This window comes from Oncorhynchus tshawytscha, linkage group LG14 (genome assembly GCF_018296145.1).
Source record: "Oncorhynchus tshawytscha isolate Ot180627B linkage group LG14, Otsh_v2.0, whole genome shotgun sequence".
Lineage (NCBI taxonomy): Eukaryota > Metazoa > Chordata > Actinopteri > Salmoniformes > Salmonidae > Oncorhynchus > Oncorhynchus tshawytscha.
Window position 1 is genome coordinate 34,978,860 of NC_056442.1, and position 22,721 is coordinate 35,001,580.

Sequence of the window (22,721 nt, forward strand, 5' to 3'; positions counted from 1 at the left end):
CTTGAGGTTGTCACCTCATACAAGTACTTGGGGGTATAGCTCGACAATACACTGTCCTTCTCTCAGAACAGATAAAAGCTGCAGGCTAATGTTAAATCTAGGCTTGGTTTCCTCTATCGTAATCGCTCCTCTTTCACCCCAGCTGCCAAACTAACCCTGATTCAGATGACTGTCCTACCCGTGCTAGATTACGAAGATGTAATTTATAGATCAGCAGGTAAGGGTGCTCTCGAGCGGCTAGATGTTCTTTACCATTCGGCCATCAGATTTGCCACCAATGCTCCTTATAGGACACATCCCTTCACTCTATGCTCCTCTGTAAACTGGTCATCTCTGGATACCCTTCGCAAGACCCACTGGTTGATGCATATTTATAAAACCCTCTTAGGCCTCATGTCCCCCTATCTGAGATACCTACTGCAGCCCTCATCCTCCACATACAACACCTGTTTTGCCAGTCACATTCTGTTTAAGTACCCAAAGCACACACAATCCCTGGGTCGCTCGTCTTTTCAGTTCGCTGCAGCTAGCGACTGGAACGAGCTGCAACTAACACTCAAACTGGAAAGTTTTATCTCAAAGACTCAATCATGGACACTTGTAGCTGCTTTGCGTGATATATTGTCGTCTCTACCTTCTTGCCCTTTCTGCTGTTGTCTGTGCCCAATAATGTGTGTACATTGTTTTGTGCTGCTTCCATGTTGTGTTGCTACCATGTTGTTGTCATGTTGTGTTGCTACCATGCTGTTGTCGTGTCTTTGGCTGTGCCGGATTAAGTGATACGACATGCTATTCTATAAAATCCTTTCTCTGTAATTAATATTACCTGATTGAGCTAATCATGTAAATGTAATTTAACAAGAAAGTCGGGGCACCAAAAAATAATATTTATAGAGTTGTTAACTTCTGAATAAACTCTTAAAGACCTAGTAATATTTTACATCAATAGCAGTCAATATTAATCGTCACCTTATTTCAGTCTCATCTGAAAGTTGTAAATTCTTGGTTATCTTCACAAACCTTGGCTAACAAGTTCAATCAGCAATACAAAATTGGGTTTAATTATTTATTTACTAAATACCTAACTAATCACACAGAATTACATACACACAGAATGAATCATACCTTGATTAGAAATTATGTCATAAAGGAAAACGTCCCTAGCGGACGGAGCAGATGTGACAACACAAAGCAAAGTGGATTGGGTTTGAGTGAAAGTGTGGGAAGACTGAGGAACAAAGGGAGACGCTGTGCTATCGTAAATACAATATCCTATGCATTCTAAATTACCACCCATTTGGAAAAGGAAAATGCAATAAATATTTACTCTGAGCTGCGCTTCAATAGGTTGGTGGTAGATGGAAGGCCGTGTTGCCCAACAGAGTCCTTTGTCCTTTGAAGAGTGTTTCAGGTTGTGAACGGGATACGTAGCAGTGTCGTCGTTGTGTGGTAGACGGGATACTCTGTCTGTCCTTTCCTAGCCTATGTTGACAGCTGCTGTTGCTAACTCAACGGCTAGGATGTCTCACTACTTTAGTGAATAAGAGTTCACAGTTCATACCATTCACAACCAAAGCTCACGCTGAGGTTGGCTTAGTTCTGTAGTTGCACATGTTAGTCCTTTTTAACGCATGGACCGTTGTCTATGTCTCTATGTTAACCAAGGGATTTTCAATAGTCACATCAGTAGGGTAGAGAGGAAAGGGGGGTATTTATGACTGTCATAAACCTACCCCCAGGCCAGCGTCATGACACTGTTGTCATGTGTTCCTGCCTTGCTATGTTGTCGTCTTAGGTCTCTTTATGTTGTGTTGTCCTATTTTTCATTTTTTTATGTATCCCAGCCCCCTGTCCCTGCAGGCCTTTTGGTAGGCCATCATAGTAAATAAGAATTTGTTCTTAACTGACTTTCCTAGTTAAATAAAGGTTAAATAAAAAATAAATGTAGGATGATCAATGTAAGGGTCTCGTATTGACATTAGGACTGGGAATTGCCAGGGCCCTCACAATACGATAGCATCATGATACTTTGGTGCCGAAACCATATGTATTGTTGTACTCACGATTCTATATGCATTTTGGTTCTGTGATTTTATTGCGACTCAATGTTCCAAACATATTGCTCAACATATGTCTGCTGTAGAGGGACAAGAGACCCAGACTCAGTCATGGGAATAAAAGTGCTGAAAACAAATTGTTCCCCTATTTAAAAAGAAGATGGAGAACAAGCTATGAAGGAGTTTTGGTACAAGTACAGCCGGTGCAAAAATGATATTGCAATATTGTCAAAACGATAATATATATCTTCAAATAATATCCATAGGTAACTATCGATTACCCCCACCCCCATCACTAATTGACAAAAAGCCCATGTTTTTGTTTCTTGGTTGCCATGGTTAATGACTCCTACCAGCACTACTAGAGCATCAGTACTTTAGCATCATGAGAGCAGCAGTGTTGGACAGGGGAAATTACCGGCAGCTTTTTTTTTCTCTCTTTTTTTTATCAAGCAGCAGTTTGCATCAGTCATTGGAGATAGTTTTCTCATCTAATGACAGTGCCTTCGGAAAGTATTCAGACCACTTGACTTTTTCCACATTTTGTTAGGTTACGGCCTTATTCTAAAATTTATTTTAATTGTTTTTTCCCCCATCAATTTACACACAATACCCATAATGACAAAGAAAAAACAGGTTTTTCAATATATTTGCAGATTTATAAAAAATAAAGATCACATTTGCATAAGTATTCAGACCCTTTACACAGTACTTTGTTGAAGCACCTTTGGCAGCAATTACAGCCTTGGGTCTTCTTGGTTATGACGCCACAAGCTTGGCACACATGGATTTGGGGAATTTCTCCCATTCTTCTCTGCAGATCCTCTCAAGCTCTGTCAGGTTGGATGGGGAGCGTTGCTGCCCAACTATTTTCAGGTCCAGAGACGTTAGATGGGGTTCAAGTCCGGGCTCTGGCTGGGCCACTCAAGGACATGCAGAGACTTGTCTTGAAGCCACTCCTACGTTGTCTTGGCTGTGTGCTTAGGGTCATTGTCCTGTTGGAAAGTGAACCTTTGCCCCAGTCTGAGGTCCTGAGCGCTCGGGAGCAGGTTTTCATCACGGATCTCTCTGTACTTTGCTCCGTTCATTTTTCCCTCGATCCTGACTAGTCTCCCAGTCTGAAAAACATCCCCACAGCATGCTGCTGCTGCCACCACCATGCTTCCCCGTAGGGATGGTACCAGGTTTCCTCCAGACGTGACGCATGGCATTCAGGCCAAGGAATTCATTCTTGGTTTCATCAGACCAGAGAGTCTCTTGTTTCTCATAGTCTGAGTCTTTAGGTGCCTTTTGGCAAACTTCAAGCGGGCTCTCGTGCCTTTTACTGAGGACTGGCTTCTGTCTGGCCAGTCTACCATAAAGGCCTGATTGGTGGAGTGCTGCAGAGATGGTTGTCCTTCTGGAAGGTTCTCCCATCTCCACAGAGGAACTCTAGAGCTCTGTCACAGGGGCCATCGGATTCTTGGTCACCTCCATGACCAAGGCCCTTTTCCCCCGATTGCTCAGTTAGCCCGAGCGGCCAGCTCTAGGAAGAGTCTTGGTGGTTCCAAACTTCTTCAATTTAAGAATGATGGAGGCCACTGTTCTTGGGGACCTTCAATGCTGCAGAAATGTTTTGGTACCCTTCCCCAGATCTGTGCATCGACACAATCATGTCTCGGCACACTATGGACAATTCCTTCGACCTCATGGCTTGGTTTTTGGTTTTACATGCACTGTCAATGGGTGGGACCTTATGTAGACGGGTGTGTGCCTTTTCAAATCATGTCCAATCAATTGAATTTATCACAGGTGGACTCTGATCAAGTTGTAGAAACATCTCAAGGATGATCAATGGACACAGGATGCACCTGTGCTCAATTTCGTGTCTCATAGCAAAGGGTCTGAATACTTTTGTAAATAAGGTATTTTTTTGCAAACATTTCCAAAAACCTGTTTTGGCGTTGTCATTATGGGTGTATTGTGTGTAGATTGCCATTTTAGAATAATGCTGGAACGTAACAAAATATGGAAAAGGTCAAGGGGTCTGAATACTTTCAGAAGGTACTGGATTCATTATACAAAGTCCCTTTCAGCGCTTCCAGAGGCTACCTACCTGCTGTATTGACTACAGACAGACTAGCAGAGACATGATTTTGTGTTGATAGAAGAGATGCAGCTCAGCCATGTCTGCTGACAATATATTTGATCATTGTTTGAGGAATCAGGCGAGAGAAGCATAGTCAGAATTTTGTTTCAAGTTATAATAATTAAGTACGATTGGCCTATATGTGATCGTAACCCAGCTATAACGTCGTACAGTGCTCTTATTCCTCCCCTACCTCTCACCTTCCTCTCTTGGCCCAGACAGCCTAGTCCTTGAAACTAGTTGTCTGTCTGGGTGACTAGTAAAGAGGGCACATCGGACATAAAACCATGTCAAGCTCTCATAGAAGTCTGCCTTCCATCCAAATCCCACCCATGGTGGGCCCAGTGCAGTAGTACTACGCAAGGAGAAGCAGAGAAGTGCTGTAGATTTGCATAGCAAGCGGCAGCCTGATTCGCCTCGCTTTGCCCACAAATTCTGCCTTTCTGGCAAGATGTGACCAACACTAATCGCTTGACAAACACTGTCACACTCCCTTGTGGAACTGCAGTGCGGTGTGTGTGAGCCTGAGAGAGCCGTGTGTGTGCTAGGGGGAGGAAGAGGAGGTGAGGCTGAGTTAGTTGGGGGTCTAGAGCAGAGTCCTGAGGGAGTCACTCATTAGACGGTAGAGAATAAGGAGAGACCATTTCTAGACCACCCTTCATCTCTGCTGCGTCTGAGAGACTGATGCCCTTTTCATGTGTGATTTGGTTAGTCAGGTTTCTGCTCCAACTATCTACCATAGATGGCAACACTGGCACATTTAGGACTATTAAAGAAAGGGGACCTTCCGTGGGGCACAGTGGTCTAAGGCTCTGCGTCACTACAGATCCTGGTTCGATCTCAGGCTGTGTCGCAGACGGCCGCAACTGGGATACCCATGAGGCGGCGCATAATTTGCCCAGCGTCGTTAGGGGATGGTTTGGCCAACCTGTAGCGAGCCGTGTGCAATGCATGCGGACACGGCCCCCGGGTGTACAGTGTTTCCTCCGACACATTGATGCGGCTGGCTTCTGCGTTAAGCGGGCATTGTGTCAAGAAGCAATGCGGCTTGGCAGGGTCGTGTTTTGGAGGATGCACGGCTCTCGATCTTCTCCTCTCCCGTGTCCGTACGGGAGTTGCAACAATGAGATAAGACTGCAACTACCAATTGTAGTTGGCAACACAAAAATAGTTTACATACTTAGCCAAATAGATTTAAACTCAGTTTTTCACAATTTCTGACATTTAATCCTAGTAAAAATTTCCTGTTTTAGGTCAGTTAGGATCCCCACTTTTAATTTAAGAATGTGAAATGTCAGAATAGTAGTTGAGGGATTTATTTCAGCCTTTTATTTCTTTCATCACATTCCCAGTGTGTCAGATATTTACATACACTCAATTAGTATTTGGTAGCATTGCCTTTAAATTGTTTAACTTGAGTCAAATGTTTTGGGTAGCCTTCCACAAGCTTCCCACAATAAGTTGGCCCATTCCTTCTGACAGCTGGTGTAATGGAGTCAGGTTTGTAGGCCTCCTTGCTCGCACACACCTTTTCAGTTCTGCCCACAAATTTTCTGTGGGACTGAGGTCAGGGCTTTGTGATGGCCACTCTAATACCTTGACTTTGTTGTCCTTAAGCCATTTTGCCACAACTTTGGAAGTATGCTTGGGGTCATTGTCCATTTGAAAGACCCATTTGCGACCAAGCTTTAACTTCCTGACTGATGTCTTGAGATGTTGCTTCAATATATCCACATAATTTTCCTACCTCATGATGCCATCTATTTTGTGAAGTGCACCAGTCCCTCCTGCAGCATAGCACGCCCACAACATGATGCTGCCACCCCTGTGCTTCACGGTTGGGACGATGTTCTTCAGCTTGCAAGCCTCCCCCTTTTCCTCCAAACATAACAATGGTCATTATGGCCAAACAGTTCTATTTTTGTTTCATCAGACCAGAGGACATTTCTCCAAAAAGTACAATCTTTGTCCCCATGTGCAGTTGCAAACCGTAGTCTGTCTTTTTTATGGCGTTTTTGGAGCAGTGGCTTCTTCCTTGCTGAGAGGCCTTTCAGGTTATGTCGATATAGGTCTCATTTTACTGTCGATATAGATACTTTTGTACCTGTTTCCTCCAGCATCTTCACAAGGTGTTGCTCTTCTGGTGATTGATTTGCACTTTTCGCACCAAAGTACGTTTTTCTCAAGGAGACAGAAGGCATCTCCTTCCTGAGCGGTATGATGGCTGTGTGGTCCCATGGTGTTTATACTTGTGTACTATTGTTTGTGCAGATGAACATGATACCTTCAGCTGTTTGGAAATTGCTCCCACGGATTAACCAGACTTGTGAAGGTCTACAATTTTTTTTTCTAAGATCTTGGCTGATTTCTTTTGATTTTCCCATGATGTCAAGCAAAGAGACACTGAGTTTAAAGGTAGGCCTTGAAATACATCCACAGGTACACCTCCAATTGACTCAAATTATGTCAATTAGCCTATCAGAGGTTTTTAAAGCCATGTCATTTTGGGGATTTTTCCAAACTGTTTAAAGGCACAGTCAACTTGGTGTATGTAAACTTCTGACCCACTGGAATTGTGATATAGTGAAATAATCTGTCAGTAAACAATTGTTTGAAAAATGTCTTGTCATGCACAAAGTAGATGTTCTAACTGACTTGCCAAAACTGTAGTTTGCTAACAACATTTGTGGTGTGGTTGAAAAACGATTTTTAATGACTGTGTGGTGTGTGTGTGTGTGTGTGTGTGTGTGTGTGTGTGTGTGTGTGTGTAAAATATATATATATATATATTTATTCTATACTAATAATATGCATATCTTATCTTCTGGAGATGAGTAGCAGGCAGTTGAATTTGGGCATGCATTTCATCCGGACGTGAAAATACTGCCCCCTGTCACCAAGAAGTTAACAGACAATGCAACCATGGTTATGTCATTCTTCTTTCTTGCTGTAGAAATGAGAAGATAATCACTGCAGCTCGCACTCAAATTATTTAATGAACAGTGGACAATTCAAACCATTGTTCAGAAAATGTCATCCACTAAACCATAAGGTTACTGTATACTTTCTCAAGCGTTCTATCTGGCCCTGGTTAGAGAGGGCAGACAGGCCAGTATGAATACACTGACATCCAGACTGCATAACTAGCTTTTTAGCTGAACCCAATGGAGTGAAATGTAACCACAGGGCAGATAACAGCACAGAGAGTCCTTTTTTTCATAAGTTTTTCCAAGCCCATGTGAGAGAGAGGTGCTATAACACCTCTCTTCTTCCTCAGACTGCCAAGCCCCAAGCAGCAGAAGCTCTCTAAAGTTTTAGCCAGATGTTAATCACAGTGCTGTGGGTCTGTTGAGGCTGACTGTTGTAGCTGCTGTACTCTAGCAGAACTGTTAGTGATTTAGGGCCAGGCAGTCCAGGCAACTTAGCCTCTGGTGTGTTTTTGTCTTATTCGTTCGTGTCTGGATGGCTGTGTGGGCCTGACTCACTGCCCGCAGTCTCAACATCCCTCATTTCCTTCTGTCACGCACCCCATGACACTCCCTCGCCCCGCTTTGCACCCTGCCCTGCCACCTGCACATACATTAGCAGTCTAGAACAATGCTCACTCCGCACAGGAAATGGGCATTTCTTCTCTGAGAATTCTATATTGGCAATTGATTGCAGAATTTGGATATTTTATGTCCGCTGTGTACAATTAGCATTTTAGCAGCAGCATAGCTATGATTCCAGGCTGTATCACAACCGGCCGTGATTGGGAGTACCATAGCACAGTGCACAATTGGCCCAGCGTTATCCGGGTTTGGGCGGGGTAGGCCGTCATTGTAAATAAGAATTTGTTCTTAACTGACTTGCCTAGTTAAATAAAAATAATAACACCCATGCCTGAGGATTGTTCTGTGGAGTTCTGCAGAGAGAGAGAGAGACTGTAGAATGGTGATGACTATCGAATCAAACTTTCATCTACTGGGTCGCAGTCATTACGCACATATTAGCTTTCCGTTGGAAAACGTTTTACTACAGTGTGCGCTTATGAATATGACCCTGTGTTATGTAAGGGCTGCTAGAAGGATGGGATTTCTTGTTAGGCTCTAATAGGAGTGAGTCAATTGACAGGAACATGTCTTCCAGATCACCTCTAGTGGTTCCAGAGCGATTAATGGAGACAAAGTGACTGACTACGTCCCAAATGGCACCCTTTTCCCTACATAGTGCACTACTTTTGACCAGGAGCGATATGGCTCTGATCAAAAGTAGTGCACTATGTATTGGAAGAGGGTGCCATTTGCGACGAGCAGGTGACTGTAGCCGCCTGTTTAAAGAGTGATGGACCAGGTGGATGACCTTCTCTAGTCTAGACGGATGTGGAGGTAGTGAAAACATTTCAAATCCGTCGCAGTGCAGGGAGGTTGCATCATCCATCTAAATGCCAGACGGCAGATTTTAATTGATGATTTTAAATACAGGCTATTAAAATATCAACTCTTCTAATGTGTTAAAGAAGTAGGCTGATCTCTCTGGTACCAGGCTGCTCTCTCCTCTCACCACAGAACATCAGCCATGTTTTTCTGTTAATTTCCCAACGATTCTAATAGTTGAATGGCCACTGTTCGCCTATACCCAGCAGGTTATCTATTCCACATGGCCATGGTTTGTGTTGGTCCATCTTATCTCGAACACAGTGGGTGCTTCCCAATAATATACTACTTCCCACATATCTAAAAGCATTGGATTGGTGTAGGCATATGGGCTATAGGGAATTTCCACCACATTTCTTGGACCAGTCATTTAGTTTTAACTTTCTCACTTCCCTTCACTGATTTAACACTGGGAGGAAGGAGAGATAATTGAGAGGTAGCTAGTGTAGGAAAGGCCACGGAGGGTGACACCATGTTACATCTATTCTATGTGTTCCCCTGTCTCTTTAGGACGAGTCCCGGATCAAGGCCACGGTGATGGAGGTGAAACCTGTGGACCACAAGGAGTACAGCAAGAGACTCATTATGAACATCAGGAAGATGGCTGCCACCCAATAAGAATGATTGCTTTGCCCCCTCGGCAACATACAAGCTCTTTCCTCTGATCTGCAGCTGCATCTCTTCCCAACCTGCCAGGCTGACTGTGAACCAGTCTTACGTTCCATCCCAAATGGCACCCTATCCCATATGTTGTAGTGCACTACACGGGGAATTGCGTGCCATTTCAGACGCAACCTAAAATGTCACTCTTCTATACTTTTTTAATTTTTTTATTTAGCTGTGTCCATGTACTGAACTTTGAATATGTTTTTTTATGCTTAATGTACTGGTAGTTTGTTTTCTTGGATCAACTAGTAATCTAGAGAGAGTGCTGCTGGGGCAGTATTATATCCCTCTGTGTTATGGTGTTGTGTGGGGGGTGTCTTCTGAAACTGCTGACGTTTTGGGTGGTGGATAAAATGGAACCACAGAGGGATTTTGGAGGAGGAGGGCTGGAGACGCAGATGGGACGGTCTTAACCACAGAAATCATTGTTGTGTGGTCTGTCGTAAGTCGGACGTGTGTATTGTATAAGTAGAGGGGGGTCTGTGCTGTAGCTAGCTCCCACCGTCACTATGCCTTGCCTGGACCTGCCCATTCACTCTCACTCACAGAGCAGGCAGACTGGGAGATGCTCTTCACTGTATTTATGTAGATGCATGGTTGACCTTTTGACATTATCTTCATTATCTCTTAAGTTAAAATATTTTGGACATTTTTCTTTACATCTATTTGGTCAGTTGATTGCATAAAAATAAACCTGTTTGTGATCAAACGCGATGCAGTCGTCAGGTGTGTTTTTAAATGAATATTTTCAGCTTTTTCTTTTGACAGATATGAATAAAGGGTCCAGGTTAATGTGATGTGTTAGAATGCACTATGTCTGAATGTAACCATGTACAGCAGGCGGGTTAACCAGGTCTCAGCCCATTTAAAGAGAAGGGCGTGGGGTGGAGGCCGTGGGGCGTGTCTGGAGCCTGCTTCTTTGTTGCTGCATTTTAAAAGATTTATTCAGTATCTGGCTCTCTGGGTATATCCCAAATGGCACCCTATTCCCTTTACCTTGTGCTACTTTTGACCTGGGTCCATAAGGCTCTGGTCCAAAGTAGTGTACTATGTAGGGAATAGGGTGCCATTTGGGACTCAACATCGATCTCCAGAGGTGGAGCTCAGATGTGCCTCAGATTCCCTCCTGCAGTCTTGACTTCCATGTTGTATTAAAGCAGAACATCAATAAAGCTCTTCTTCCCCGTTTTTCTTCTGATAACCATCGCGTTTCCGCTGAACGCTGAGTCTTCGGCCCCTTGTGTGTAGATGGATTAAAGCAGTCTTCCCACTGTTAAAATGTTTATTTTTAGCTGTGCCTCATATCGCTCGATCTTGTCTTCGTTCCCCCCACCTCTCAAACTGACACCCTCTACTTCTTTATGTGGTGGTTTTCCCCTAGGAAGAATTCCTAGAGGTTTCCTCCATGTAACACCGTTGTCATTTGTTGCCTGGGATGGCTGTTGTCTTTTGGTTCCGAAGTTAACTAGTGTCAAAGCAGAGCGGATCTCTTTGTGAATCCCCCCCGACTCCCGGCCTGTCAGTCACACATGTAACCATGGATACAGCCTCTGGGCTCGGTGAGTGGTGAGCCCGTGATTGTCGTTGAGCGCAAACACTTCATTTCGTGACGCACTCACACTCAGCTGAGAGGGAGGCACTCCGACTATTAAACCAAAGCACATTTTGACGACTTTGGGGAGTCAAGTCTATCACATTATAAATAGCTCTTACATCCTGCATGTAGACTACTCATTTAAAACATGGTGAACGAATAATTCACTTCATTCAAGCTTACCCTGAGGAGTCGTCACAAGATGCCAGCCGTTTACACCTAGCTAGATTATTTCATTCCAATTTCCATTATGCCATGCAGACTTCCAATTAGATAGAAAATGAGATATTAATGCACTTTTAGAATAGATTACACTTGTTAGCATGACACACATTGGCCGACTGCCATTCAATTAAACTGAATGACATTTCTGTGTAATATTGAGAAGTAGTTCCCACTGAACTATTACCTTGACAACAGATGGGCGTTACAGATGGGGACCTGGGGGTTGGCAGGTGAGCTGCAGTGGATATTATAAGTATTCCCCCCCCTTGGATTTCTTCACATTTTGTGTTACAAAGTGGGATTTAATTAAACATTTGGTCAGTGATCTACTGCCATAGATTTTCAAGCAGATTTTAGTCAAAACTGTAACTTGGCCCCTCAGGAACACTGTTTTCTTGGTAAGCAACTCCAGTGTAGATTTGGCCTTGTTGTAATTTATTGTCCTGCTGAAAGGTAAATTCCTCTCCCAGAGTCTGGTATAAAGCAGATTGAAGCAGGTTTTCCTCTAGGATTTTGCCTGTTTCTTTTTACCCTGAACAACTAGCCAGTCTTGCTGTTTTCAAGCATACCCATATCATGATGCAGCCACCGCCATGCTTGAACATAAGGAGGCAGTTACTCAGTGATGTTGGATTTGCCCCAAACATAGTGTGCTCCTTTGCCATGTGTTTTTTTATAGTATTATTTCAGCGCCTTGTTACACACAGGATGTATGCTTTTGAATATTTTTATTCTGTATAATTGCATTATTTTCTTCACTTTTAGATCATTTATTGTGGACTCACTATAATATTGTTGATCCATCCTCAGTTTTCCCCAATCACAGCCATTGTACTCTATTTTAAAGTCACCAAATGCCTCATTGTGACATTCCTGTGCAGTTTCCTTCCTGTCTTGCAGCTCAGTTCACAAGGATGACTATCTTTGATGCGTCAGGGTGATTTATACATCAACCACAGCATCATTATTAACTAGACCATACTTAAAGAGATATTCAATGTCTGATGTGTTATTGTTACCCATCTACCAATCACTGCCCTTCTTTATGAGGCTTTCGAAAAGCTCCCTGGTCTTTGTAGTTGAATCTGTGCTTGAAATTCAGTACTTGACTGAGGGACCTTACAGATGTTGTATGTATTGGGGACAGAGGAGGTAGTCCTTCAAAAATCATGTGAACCCCTATTATTTCACACAGAATGAGTCTACTATGTGATTTGTTGAGCCAAATTTGACTCATTAACTCATTTAGGTTTGCTAAAACAAAGGGGATGAATACTTATGCAGTGACTATATGTAAGTTATATCATTTGTATCTGTAATGTCTAGAATTTTCATTTCACTTTGTCATTGGAATATATTGTGTAGATCAATGACAAAAAAAAATCACATCTATTTCAATCTGACTTTGTAACCCAACAAAATCAGTATTACAATTGAATTAATTTATAAATAAAAACTATATTGAAGCCTATAGGAAGGAGTTAGATTGTCATCAGCATCAGACACATACAGGGACAATACAGACAAGCATCAGACTTGAGATCAGAGGACATTCCTAGATCTTTCCCTGAAAGCAGATGTCTGAATAGTACAGTAGAGGATCTTCTTAATCTATAACATGCTCCCATATGCTACACTACTGTTAAACTACAGTGCATTCAGAAAGTGTTCAAACCCCTTGACCTTTTCCACATTTTGTTACGTTACAGCCTTATTCTAAAATTGATTTGCCTATCAATCAACACACAATACCCGATAATGACAAAGCAAAAACAGATTTTTAGAAATGTTTGCAAATGTATAAATAAAAGAAAACTGAAATATAACATTTACATTAGTATTCAGACCCTTTACTCAGTACTTTGTTGAAGCCCCTTTGGCAGTGATTACAGTCTCAAGTCTTCTTGGGCATGACGCTACAAGCTTGGCACACCTGTACAGCTATTTTCAGGTCTCTCCATTGATGTTAGATCGGGTTCAAGTCCGGGCTCTGGCTGGGCCACTCAAGGACATTCAGAGACTTGTCCCGAAGCCACTCCTTTTGTTGTCTTGGCTGTGTGGTTAGGGTCGTTGTCCAGTTGGAAGATGAACCTTCGCCCAAGTCTGAGGCCCTGAGCACTCTCTAGCAGGTTTTCATCAAGGATATCTCTGTACTTTGCTCCGTTCATCTTTGCCTCGATCCTGACTAGTCTCCCAGTCCCTGCCGCTGAATAAAATCCCCACAGCATGATACTGCCCCACCATGCTTCACCGTAGGGATGGTGCCAGGTTTCGTGATGCTTGGCATTTAGGCCAAAGAGTTCAATCTTGGTTTCATCAGACAGGAAGAGTCTTGGTTCCAAACTTCTTCCATTTAAGAATGATGAAGGCCCAAGAACACAGTGGCCTTCATCATTCTTAAATGGAAGAAGTTTGGAACCACCAAGACTCTTCAATGCTTCAGAAATGTTTTGGTACCGTTCCCCACATCTGTACCTCGACACAATCCTGTCTCTGAGCTCTACGGACAATTCCTTTGACCTCATGGCTTGGTTTTTGCTCTGGCTCCAAATCATTTCCAATAAATTGAATTTACCACAGGTGGACCCAAAACAAATTGTAGAAACATCTCAAGGATGATCAATGGAAACAGGATGCACCTGAGCTCAATTTCATGTCTCGTAGAAAAGTGTCTGAATACTTACGTATGTAAATAAGGTATTTCTAAAAACCTGTTTTCACTTTGTCATTATGGGGTATTTAGTGTAGATTGCTGAGGAAATGTTTTTATTTAATCCATTTTAGAAAAAGGCTGTAACGTAACAAAATGTGGAAAAAGTCAAGCGGTCTGAAAGCTTTCTGAAGGCACTGTATATCTCTGCTAAGACATCAAGTCTCCGTGGAACAGAACAGACAGAATGGTGGCGTGGGACCTGTATAGCACCAAAATGGCTGCTTCTGTCTGGCTGCCTGGGACATGGCCTCCCCTACCCTCCATGCACAGGGTTCAGATTAGAGAGGACATCTATCTTAACCTGGTTAAGACCTCAAACAGCCTTTGCTATGGAAAACTGCTCCGATTATCTTGAAGGCATGTACCGTTCTGCCCTCCTAACTGTGACAAGGCTGACTTTTATAGATAGTGTGTGCAGTGCTCCCAGCCTGGATAAGCATACTGTGATGGGTGGATACGATAGAGTTGTAGAGCAGTGCTGCACACTGTCTGTTATCAACAGCTGCTTGGTGAGAACCTTTGACTGCCAACGCTGGTGCTGCTCATCTGTTTCACTCCGATGGTTAGGAATTTGATGAGTCTCGGTTCTTATTGAGGATTTTGATTTGTGAGATGAATTGTAAATATTCATATTTGTGTTCTGCACCTGTAGAGGACACTTAAACTGGAGAAATCAGTTGATCCGCTGATTTTCCATGCAATAGATGGAGCACTGTGAACCGTATGAACCTGGTTACCCTGGAGCATTTACAAATATATTGCTTGTAGGTTTACGGTTGTTTTTTGCCTTCTTTTAGCTGGTGTTAAGTAATGGTGACATTTTACCAACATGTTGGATGAGGGGAACAGTATTGTAATTTCTGTAAACTGTACCAGTCACTGAGGGGGGTCCATGTGTTCACGTAGCTAAGGGTTGACTGCTGAAACAGTTTTACACATGCAGAGTGTCACACTGGACCAAGTGTTTGGAGAACGTGAAGAAGAAAAAAATTGTGTGTTGATGTGTGTGCATTCATGTGTAGACATTTGTATTTGACTCAGGGGAAATAATGGTCTGTTTCTAAGACGAGCACTTCGGCATTCATGCTGGGTAAGAAACTGTTAACTCTCCGTGGAGTCAATTAAATATATTCATAGAAACTGTTGTAATGGGGGCCATTAGAGAAATACAATCTGCTCCATGACTGACTGTCCACTCTGCACTGAAGTGGGTGGGAAATCTGATCACTGAGTCCAAGACCCCAATAAATCTAATCTGATCATCTATCGGTCTCATCTTAAAATGGGTCTCTAATTGAGACCCTGAAATAGTGAAATAAAGTAATCTAATGATAATAGACTAACAATGTAACTTTTAGTGCAGTGTATGTATGAGTGAGTATGAGTCAGCTGATGGCTACCATTGTTTTGGCAGTAATTGCACATTGTGAAGCTCTCTGTTTACCATTTGGGGGACACAGCCCCAGTCCTTGTTTGTTGTGATGCTCCATGTGTCCTCTCCTCTGGCTAAGCGTGTGCATGGTGAGCCCCAGTGGGTTGGTAATGCATGCTGTGCTGAGCTGTGCTGAGCTGAGGAAACAGAGCGTTAAGGCCCACAGGCCCCAGTATGGCCCTGACACCATGGAGACCGTTGGGCTGGAGGCCCTTTGGGGTGCTGCTGTAATTGTAATGGATGGAGCGCTGTGTTTATCTCTCAAGATTCATGACCCTGGCTGGTGCCCAGTCACTAGTACCTGGGTGTGTGTGTGCACACATCCCTGTGGTTCCTACCGATGGCGCATTTCCCTAAAGGATTTACCACGGTGTAAATATATATATATATATATATATATATACAGTGCCTTGCGAAGCCCCTTGAACTTTGCGACCTTTTGCCACATTTCAGGCTTCAAACATAAAGATATAAAACTGTATTTTTTTGTGAAGAATCAACAACAAGTGGGACACAATCATGAAATGGAACGACATTTATTGGATATTTCAAACTTTTTTAACAAATCAAAAACTGAAAAATTGGGCGTGCAAAATTATTCAGCCCCCTTAAGTTAATACTTTGTAGCGCCACCTTTTGCTGTTATTACAACTGTAAGTCGCTTGGGGTATGTCTCTATCAGTTTTGCACATCGAGAGACTGAAATTTGGAGAGCTCTCCATCCAACCTCACTGAGCTCGAGCTGTTTTGCAAGGAGGAATGGGAAAAACTTTCAGTCTCTCGATGTGCAAAACTGATAGAGACATACCCCAAGCGACTTACAGCTGTAATCGCAGCAAAAGGTGGCGCTACAAAGTATTAACTTAAGGGGGCTGAATAATTTTGCACGCCCAATTTTTCAGTTTTTGATTTGTTAAAAAAGTTTGAAATATCCAATGTCGTTCCACTTCATGATTGTGTCCCACTTGTTGTTGATTCTTCACAAAAAAAATACAGTTTTATATCTTTATGTTTGAAGCCTGAAATGTGGCAAAAGGTCGCAAAGTTCAAGGGGGCCGAATACTTTCGCAAGGCACTGTATATATAGTACCAGTCAAAGGTTTGGACAGACTTACTCATTTCAGGGTTTTTCTTTATTTGACTATTTTCTACATTGTGGGAAAGTAGTGAAGACATTAAAACTATGAAATTACACACAGTACCCGCAAAACACCAGTCTCAACGTCAACTGTGAAGAGGCGACTCCGGGATGCTGGTCTTCTAGGCAGAGTTGCAAAGAAAAAGCCATATCTCAGACTGACTAATAAAAAGAAAAGATTAAGATGGGCAAAAGAACTCAGACACTGGACAGAGGAACTCTGCCTAGAAGGCCAGCATCCCGGAGTCGCCTCTTCACTGTTGACGTTGAGACTGGTGTTTTGCGGGTACTATTTAATGAAGCTGCCAGTTGAGGACTTGTGATGTGTCTGTTTCTCAAACAGGGCCTCTGTTCGCCTATGTAGATATTCCATAAAGAATCTGCTGTTTCCAGCTACAATAGTAATTTACAATATTAACAATGTCTACACTGTATTTCTGATCAATTTGATGTTATTTTAATGGACAGAAATGTTTGCTTTTCTTTAAAGGACGAGGACATTTCTAAGTGCCCCAAATCTTTTGAACGGTAGTGTATATGTATATTTGAGTTGAACTTGAAATTATAAACGAAAAGGCTATTTTTAAACAGAGGATAAACCATTCTTAATAATCTACTGGAGAACCATTTTGGGTTTAAGTATAACTTTTGTACGAGTGAAGATTTTAGTGAGAGGTTCAATGTTTTTATATTTAATCATTTCAGCCTCCCAAACTCATGTTCATTATATAAACATGCACATTTAATTTTCTCCTGTTTACCATTCCAAATAAATGTAAGTATAATTTGTACTAATTTGAAAGACAAGTTCTTTGGAGTAGGCAGCGCCATAAGTAAATAGGCAAACTGTGATATGATTAAAGAGTTAATCAGTGTGATTTTTTCCATAAATAGACTGGTATTTACCTGTCCATGGTTGCAGGATCTTGTCTATTTTGGATAACTAACTATTGAAATTAGTCTTGGAAGTTAATTTACATCTTCAGGGATATGAATACCAAGTATGTCAATTTCTCTACTATTACATAAGGGTGTACAGTCAAAAAGCAGTGTTGTATGTTTCTGCGCTGGGATCTATTCCTGCTGCACTGGCTTCAGCTCAACACTAGAACAGCTGCCCAGCCAAGGCCTGTGTTTAGAGAGAGGAAAGATAGTTGGCAGAATCTCTACCTACTTGCCTGCCTGCTTCCTCAAGTGAGTGCAGAACATTTCTCTGACAATCAAATGTCTGGCAGGTGGAAAGCCGATATTCGCAATTATTGTTGTGGTCAAATAAAGTAATAATCCATTGTAGCTTGTCAAAAGCGCTGTAGATTGAATCTGTAAATAGAAATGTGTCTCTGGCTCCTATCCTGTTTCCACTTTAATTGGATTTGGTTATAGATAGGGGCTTTTCGTCTGCTTTTCTCAAGCACTAGATTATAAGGCCATGCCAATGAATAAAACATGCTGATAGCGATGGAGAGAGTTGCTGTTGTAATTTTTCTCTGCTGTCTGTTTCCCTGCCTGTCATTTTTCCCCGGTGCTAGTATTCTTAAAAAATACATTTTCTTTGGATTCAATCACAATGACTCTTCCTCACTCCCTCTCTTGATTGTCTCCTTTGCTTCCAGTAGAGGGTCTATATATACTGAAGGTAAAGTCACAAAGACTTAAGACGAGATATTCATCAACATCACCTAAAATACAATTGGCTGGCTTGTCTCCAGCAGCCACTGATATGACTCATAGCAATTTCCAGGCGATGGACAGACAGACAGACAAGCTAAGTATACTATCCACATATCAGGTTGAGTAGGTGGCATGTCTGATTCTATTAGTCATCAAAAATATTTGTCTTAACATGTTTTAAAGTGGGTTAGAATAATAAACAAACGTCTGGAAAAGAAGTCAAAAGCATGAGTCTCCTTTTTCTAAATGGGTGGTGTGTGTTAATGGGTCTGTGTGTGTGTGTGTGTGTGTGTGCTGTGCTGAACAGAATGCACTTACCGGGTTGCGAGGTACTGCAGGTAAATGTTTACCCAGAGTTAAGAGGGAGAACACATGGCTGTCTATTGTTCAGCTCCAGTCTGGTCGAGATCATCATATTTGGTCATCCCTGTTTTATAGATTAAAACATCACAAGCTGTTGTGTGTGTGTGCATGCTTGTTTAACAGATGCAGTGTTTGGATCCTGATCCTGTCAACAACTGTTGGCTGTTACAGGAACATGGTCAGAGAGTGCTTTTGGATGGCGCAGGCAGATTTTTGAGGTGCACAATAAATCATACATCACAAAGAAAAAATTGTAGAACAAATGGGAGGACATCAAAGGTCTGGCACATCAGTGAAACTGCTATGCCTGATAAGGCTTCGCATTTCAAAATAACTGAGGTTTCATGTTGCTCTTGTTGAATCTGACACAAGGCCCTTTGAAAACTAATGTGGTGTATTTCTGAGTGTACAGGTGTAGCTGACTTTGTCTGGGCTTCTTTTAATTAGATGACCCATTGCGTTGAATAAGGAGCTGCTCATCAATGAATACTGAGGAGTGATATCATCTCAGAGTTCATTGAAGTGTCAAGATAACAGGTGTCATGACTTTGCACTCTTTGGGTACAGCAAGCCCCATCCCCCTCTCAGGCTGCTGTGGTCAGAGAGAGGTCATACATTCCTGGAGCAGATTATCTCCTCATGGCTACAGTATAGAGACAGAGTGAATTTTCATATAGAACAAAGGAATTTCTTCCACCTCACAGAACTTGAGGTCCGAACAACATTTATGTTCTGGAGAAGGTATAAAAGATCAGTGAAGAATCCAGCTACGAACTGGTCCGTTTGGTACAATTTTGTGACACTCATGGGAGGCAATAAGGCCACATTACCATAACGCTGTTTATATAACAACCTCAGATATGAGGTTTACATCTAATTGTTGTATAAGATGAATGAGTGAGGATGATACTGTCTGTAAAATTGTGTAATGTGATTTTGGACTGTTTAATGAAGGAAACTCCAATTTCCTTTTGAGTTCAACTAAATCAGAGGACCGCCCATGAGCCCAGTTAGGGTCGGGCATCCTGGGACAGGCCCTTTTCTGCAACTCCTGAATAAAACCCCCCCTTTGAGAATTTCTCAACAGACCATGTTTCCCTCAATTACGAGAGGACAAAGGTTGCCGACCAGCTTACCTCGATAACGAGAGGGCCGAGGTTTGAGTAGATGTAACCATATTTACTTTCTTTGTTTGTGTGTGCACTTCTGTGATTGTTTAGTTAGTTAATAAATAAATTATTTCTGACAATTGATGTATGGATGACTCATAGTGAAGAATGGGTTCGTGCAGATAACCAACAATTTACGACGTTTGGAATGAGACTAACGTGAGGTAAAGCAAAATTCAGTAATCAGACTATTGATCAGATATGAAAATATCTGAAAAGTTATATTAGGAAAATTATAACTTTGTAATCTGAATATTTTCCTTGGCGCCCCGACTTCATAGTTAATTACAGTTACATAATTAATCAGTTTAATCGCATAATAATAATTACAGAGAGTCATTTGATAAAGATTAATCTTCAGTTTAATGATGCCAAAGACATGACACAGGTGATTAGACAGCAGGAAGGTCATGGTGTGAATACTGCTTTGGTCTGTCAGAGCTCAGTGAAGTGTCAAGATAACAGGTGATTAGACAGCAGAAAGGTCATGGTGTGAATACTGCTTTGGTCTGTCAGAGTTCATTGACAAGTAGAGGAATATTAGACATACACCCACTCTCCTGCTTTCCTCTGAAATTTCTCTCTTTTCCCTGATGTAACAGGGAGGATGAAGAACAGCGAGTCGTACCACCTGATGTGTATCTATCATCACCTTCTCTCTTACTGCCGTTAACGTTAAATGACTTGGAAAAGTGCACCAGTACCCCACCGATGACTACTATTATTAGACACTCACACCAACTCCACCACCTTCTCTCCCTCCATCCCTCTCTCCCTCCCTGCTTGTCTTACTTTCTGCTTGTCTACCTCCCTGTTTGTCTCCCTCCATCCCTCCCAACCTGCCTGTCTGCTTCAGAGTTTGCACCATTCTCCTCTTCACACCTGTCATGACGTTGGCCTCTTTGGGTATAGCAAGCCCATCCCCCTCTCCCTACCCCTTGCCTCCTTCAACTAGGTTGCTGTGGTCAGAGAGACGTCGTAAATTCCTGAGAATCTCCTCATGGACACACACACTATAGAGAGAGTACATTTTCAGAGAGAACAAAGGAATTCCTTCCACCTCACTGAACTTGAGGTACGAACAAATTTCATGTTCCGGAGAAAGTATAAAAGATCGGTGAAGAATCCAGCTACGAACTGGTCCATTTGTCACAACTTAGGGAAGCTCATGTGAGACGGTGTGGCCACAATACCATAATGCTGTTAGTATAATAGCCTCAGATATGAGGTTTACATCTAATTGTTGTATAAGATGAATAAGTGAGTATGATACTGTTTGTATAATTGTGTAATATGATTTTGGACTGTTTAATGAAGAAAAATACAATTCCCTTTTGATTTGAACTAAATCAGAGGACTTCCCCTGAGCCCAGTTAGGGTCAGACATCCTGGGACGGCCCTTCCGAATAAAACCCCCACTCGGGTTTTCGATCAGCAGACCGAGCTTACCTCAATTGCGAGATGGCTGAAGGTTGCAGACCATGTTTTTCTCCATTAGGGGAGACACAGGTTGTAGACCATTGCTGAATCTTTTAATCATACCACGTGGTTAAACTCTTAGACTATCGACACAGACAGAATAAGAACAAGTCTTTGATATTAATTACTAATCTGCAGCTAGGAATTCGGTATCATTGAACGCGAAGAACGACAACCGCCGAAACATCCATTCTATTACGAAACAAATGAAGATCACTCGGAACTATCCACTATAACCACGACAGAGAGGGAGGGAGACGGACAATTCTACAAAATAAATGAACTTTTCACCAGCGATCAAGACGACACACTGAGTGTAAATATATATATTGATTGCAATTGTTCCCGAATGAGTGAGCGTTCATGTGCAAAGGATTAGTATTTCAATTGTTATAATTATCACTTTGTAGTGACTTAGTCGACCCCCACTTCCCCTTTTGTCTAACAAGCCGCCATGCCGGTTTAGCCCACTAGGGCACATTCTCCTATCATTTCATGTAACCACATTTACCTTGTTTGTTTGTTTAAGCATTTCTGTGTATTACTTAGTAATAAATAAATGATTTAAGACAATTGATGTATGGATGACTCATATTGAAGACTAGGTTCGTGCAGATAACCAACAATTTACGACTTTTGGAATGAGACTAACGTGAGGTAAAGTAAATAATTAATTAATTCGAAGACTAATTGATCAGATAAAATATCTGAAAAGTTATTTTAGGAAATTATAACTTTGTAATCTGAATATTTTTCCTTGGTGCCCCAACTTCCTAGTAATTACGGTTACATGATTAATCAGTCTAATCGCGTAATAACTAATTACAGAGAATCTTCGATAAAAACTATCAGTCTTCAGTTAATGATAGTAAAGACACGACACACCCCTCCCTCTGTCTAAAAACAGGTATTTTTAGGTCCCTCTGGTGGAGGTTAGGACAGGCTGTTGGTTTTATAACAAGGCCCTGCTCTCATGCTGCCTCTGTGGCTGGCTAGCTGGCTGCCCGTCTTTCTCTCCTCTCCTTCCTCTCTTTCCCTCTCACTGTCTAAGGGCCTTTAATTGTTTGGTGGTGCTAGTGGGTTCCCCTTCCGCCCAAAGAGTCTGTGGGTGCGTAGGGAGGACACCACAACTGGAGAGAAAGCTGTTCCACATCAATACAGATCCCCCATTCTCTCACAACCCTCTCCACCCCTGCCCTCACACATTGTAGTTTTGTTTTTTTCGAAGGGTTTTTCCCTGCAATGTTATTCTAGTTTTGAGGGTTAGCCTGCTGGTCCTGTGAGACTGGGAGAGACTATGGCTGGGTTTATTCATGTGGGCTTCAGAGACAGAATAGTACATTTGCAGAACATTTGCTGGCTTCGCCAACCTTTTTCTATTTGCACAGATTCAATGGCTTGAGTCTGTCCCTACACAGTCTCTCTAGTCTACACAGTATTATGGGAACTGATCAGAAGCTCATCTAGTCATACTGATTTGTTTGATTTATGTACCAATAAAGTCTTGATGTGCATCCCAAATGGCACCCTATTCCTAGTGCACTACTTTTTACCAGGACCCATAGTGCTCTGGTCAAAAGTAGTGCACAGTGTAGAAGGGAATAGGGTGCCATTTAGGACTTAGACTAAGAAAAGGAGCGCATTTGTCTGTATGTCTCCAGGATGCTGATC

General features: G+C 42.2%; 1 protein-coding gene across 2 annotated transcripts in view; it reads left to right on the top strand.

Annotated features, from left to right (window-relative positions):
- rpa1 (replication protein A1) overlaps positions 1-9,980 on the top strand; it is a 60,953-nt gene extending 50,973 nt beyond the window's left edge. For both annotated transcript variants that reach the window (XM_024445191.1, XM_024445193.1), the window contains one exon: positions 9,111-9,980. In XM_024445191.1, the coding sequence (XP_024300959.1) occupies positions 9,111-9,218 (108 nt within the window). In that variant the 3' untranslated portion in view covers positions 9,219-9,980. The remainder of the gene's footprint in view (positions 1-9,110) is intronic.
- The last annotated feature ends 12,741 nt before the right edge of the window (positions 9,981-22,721 follow it).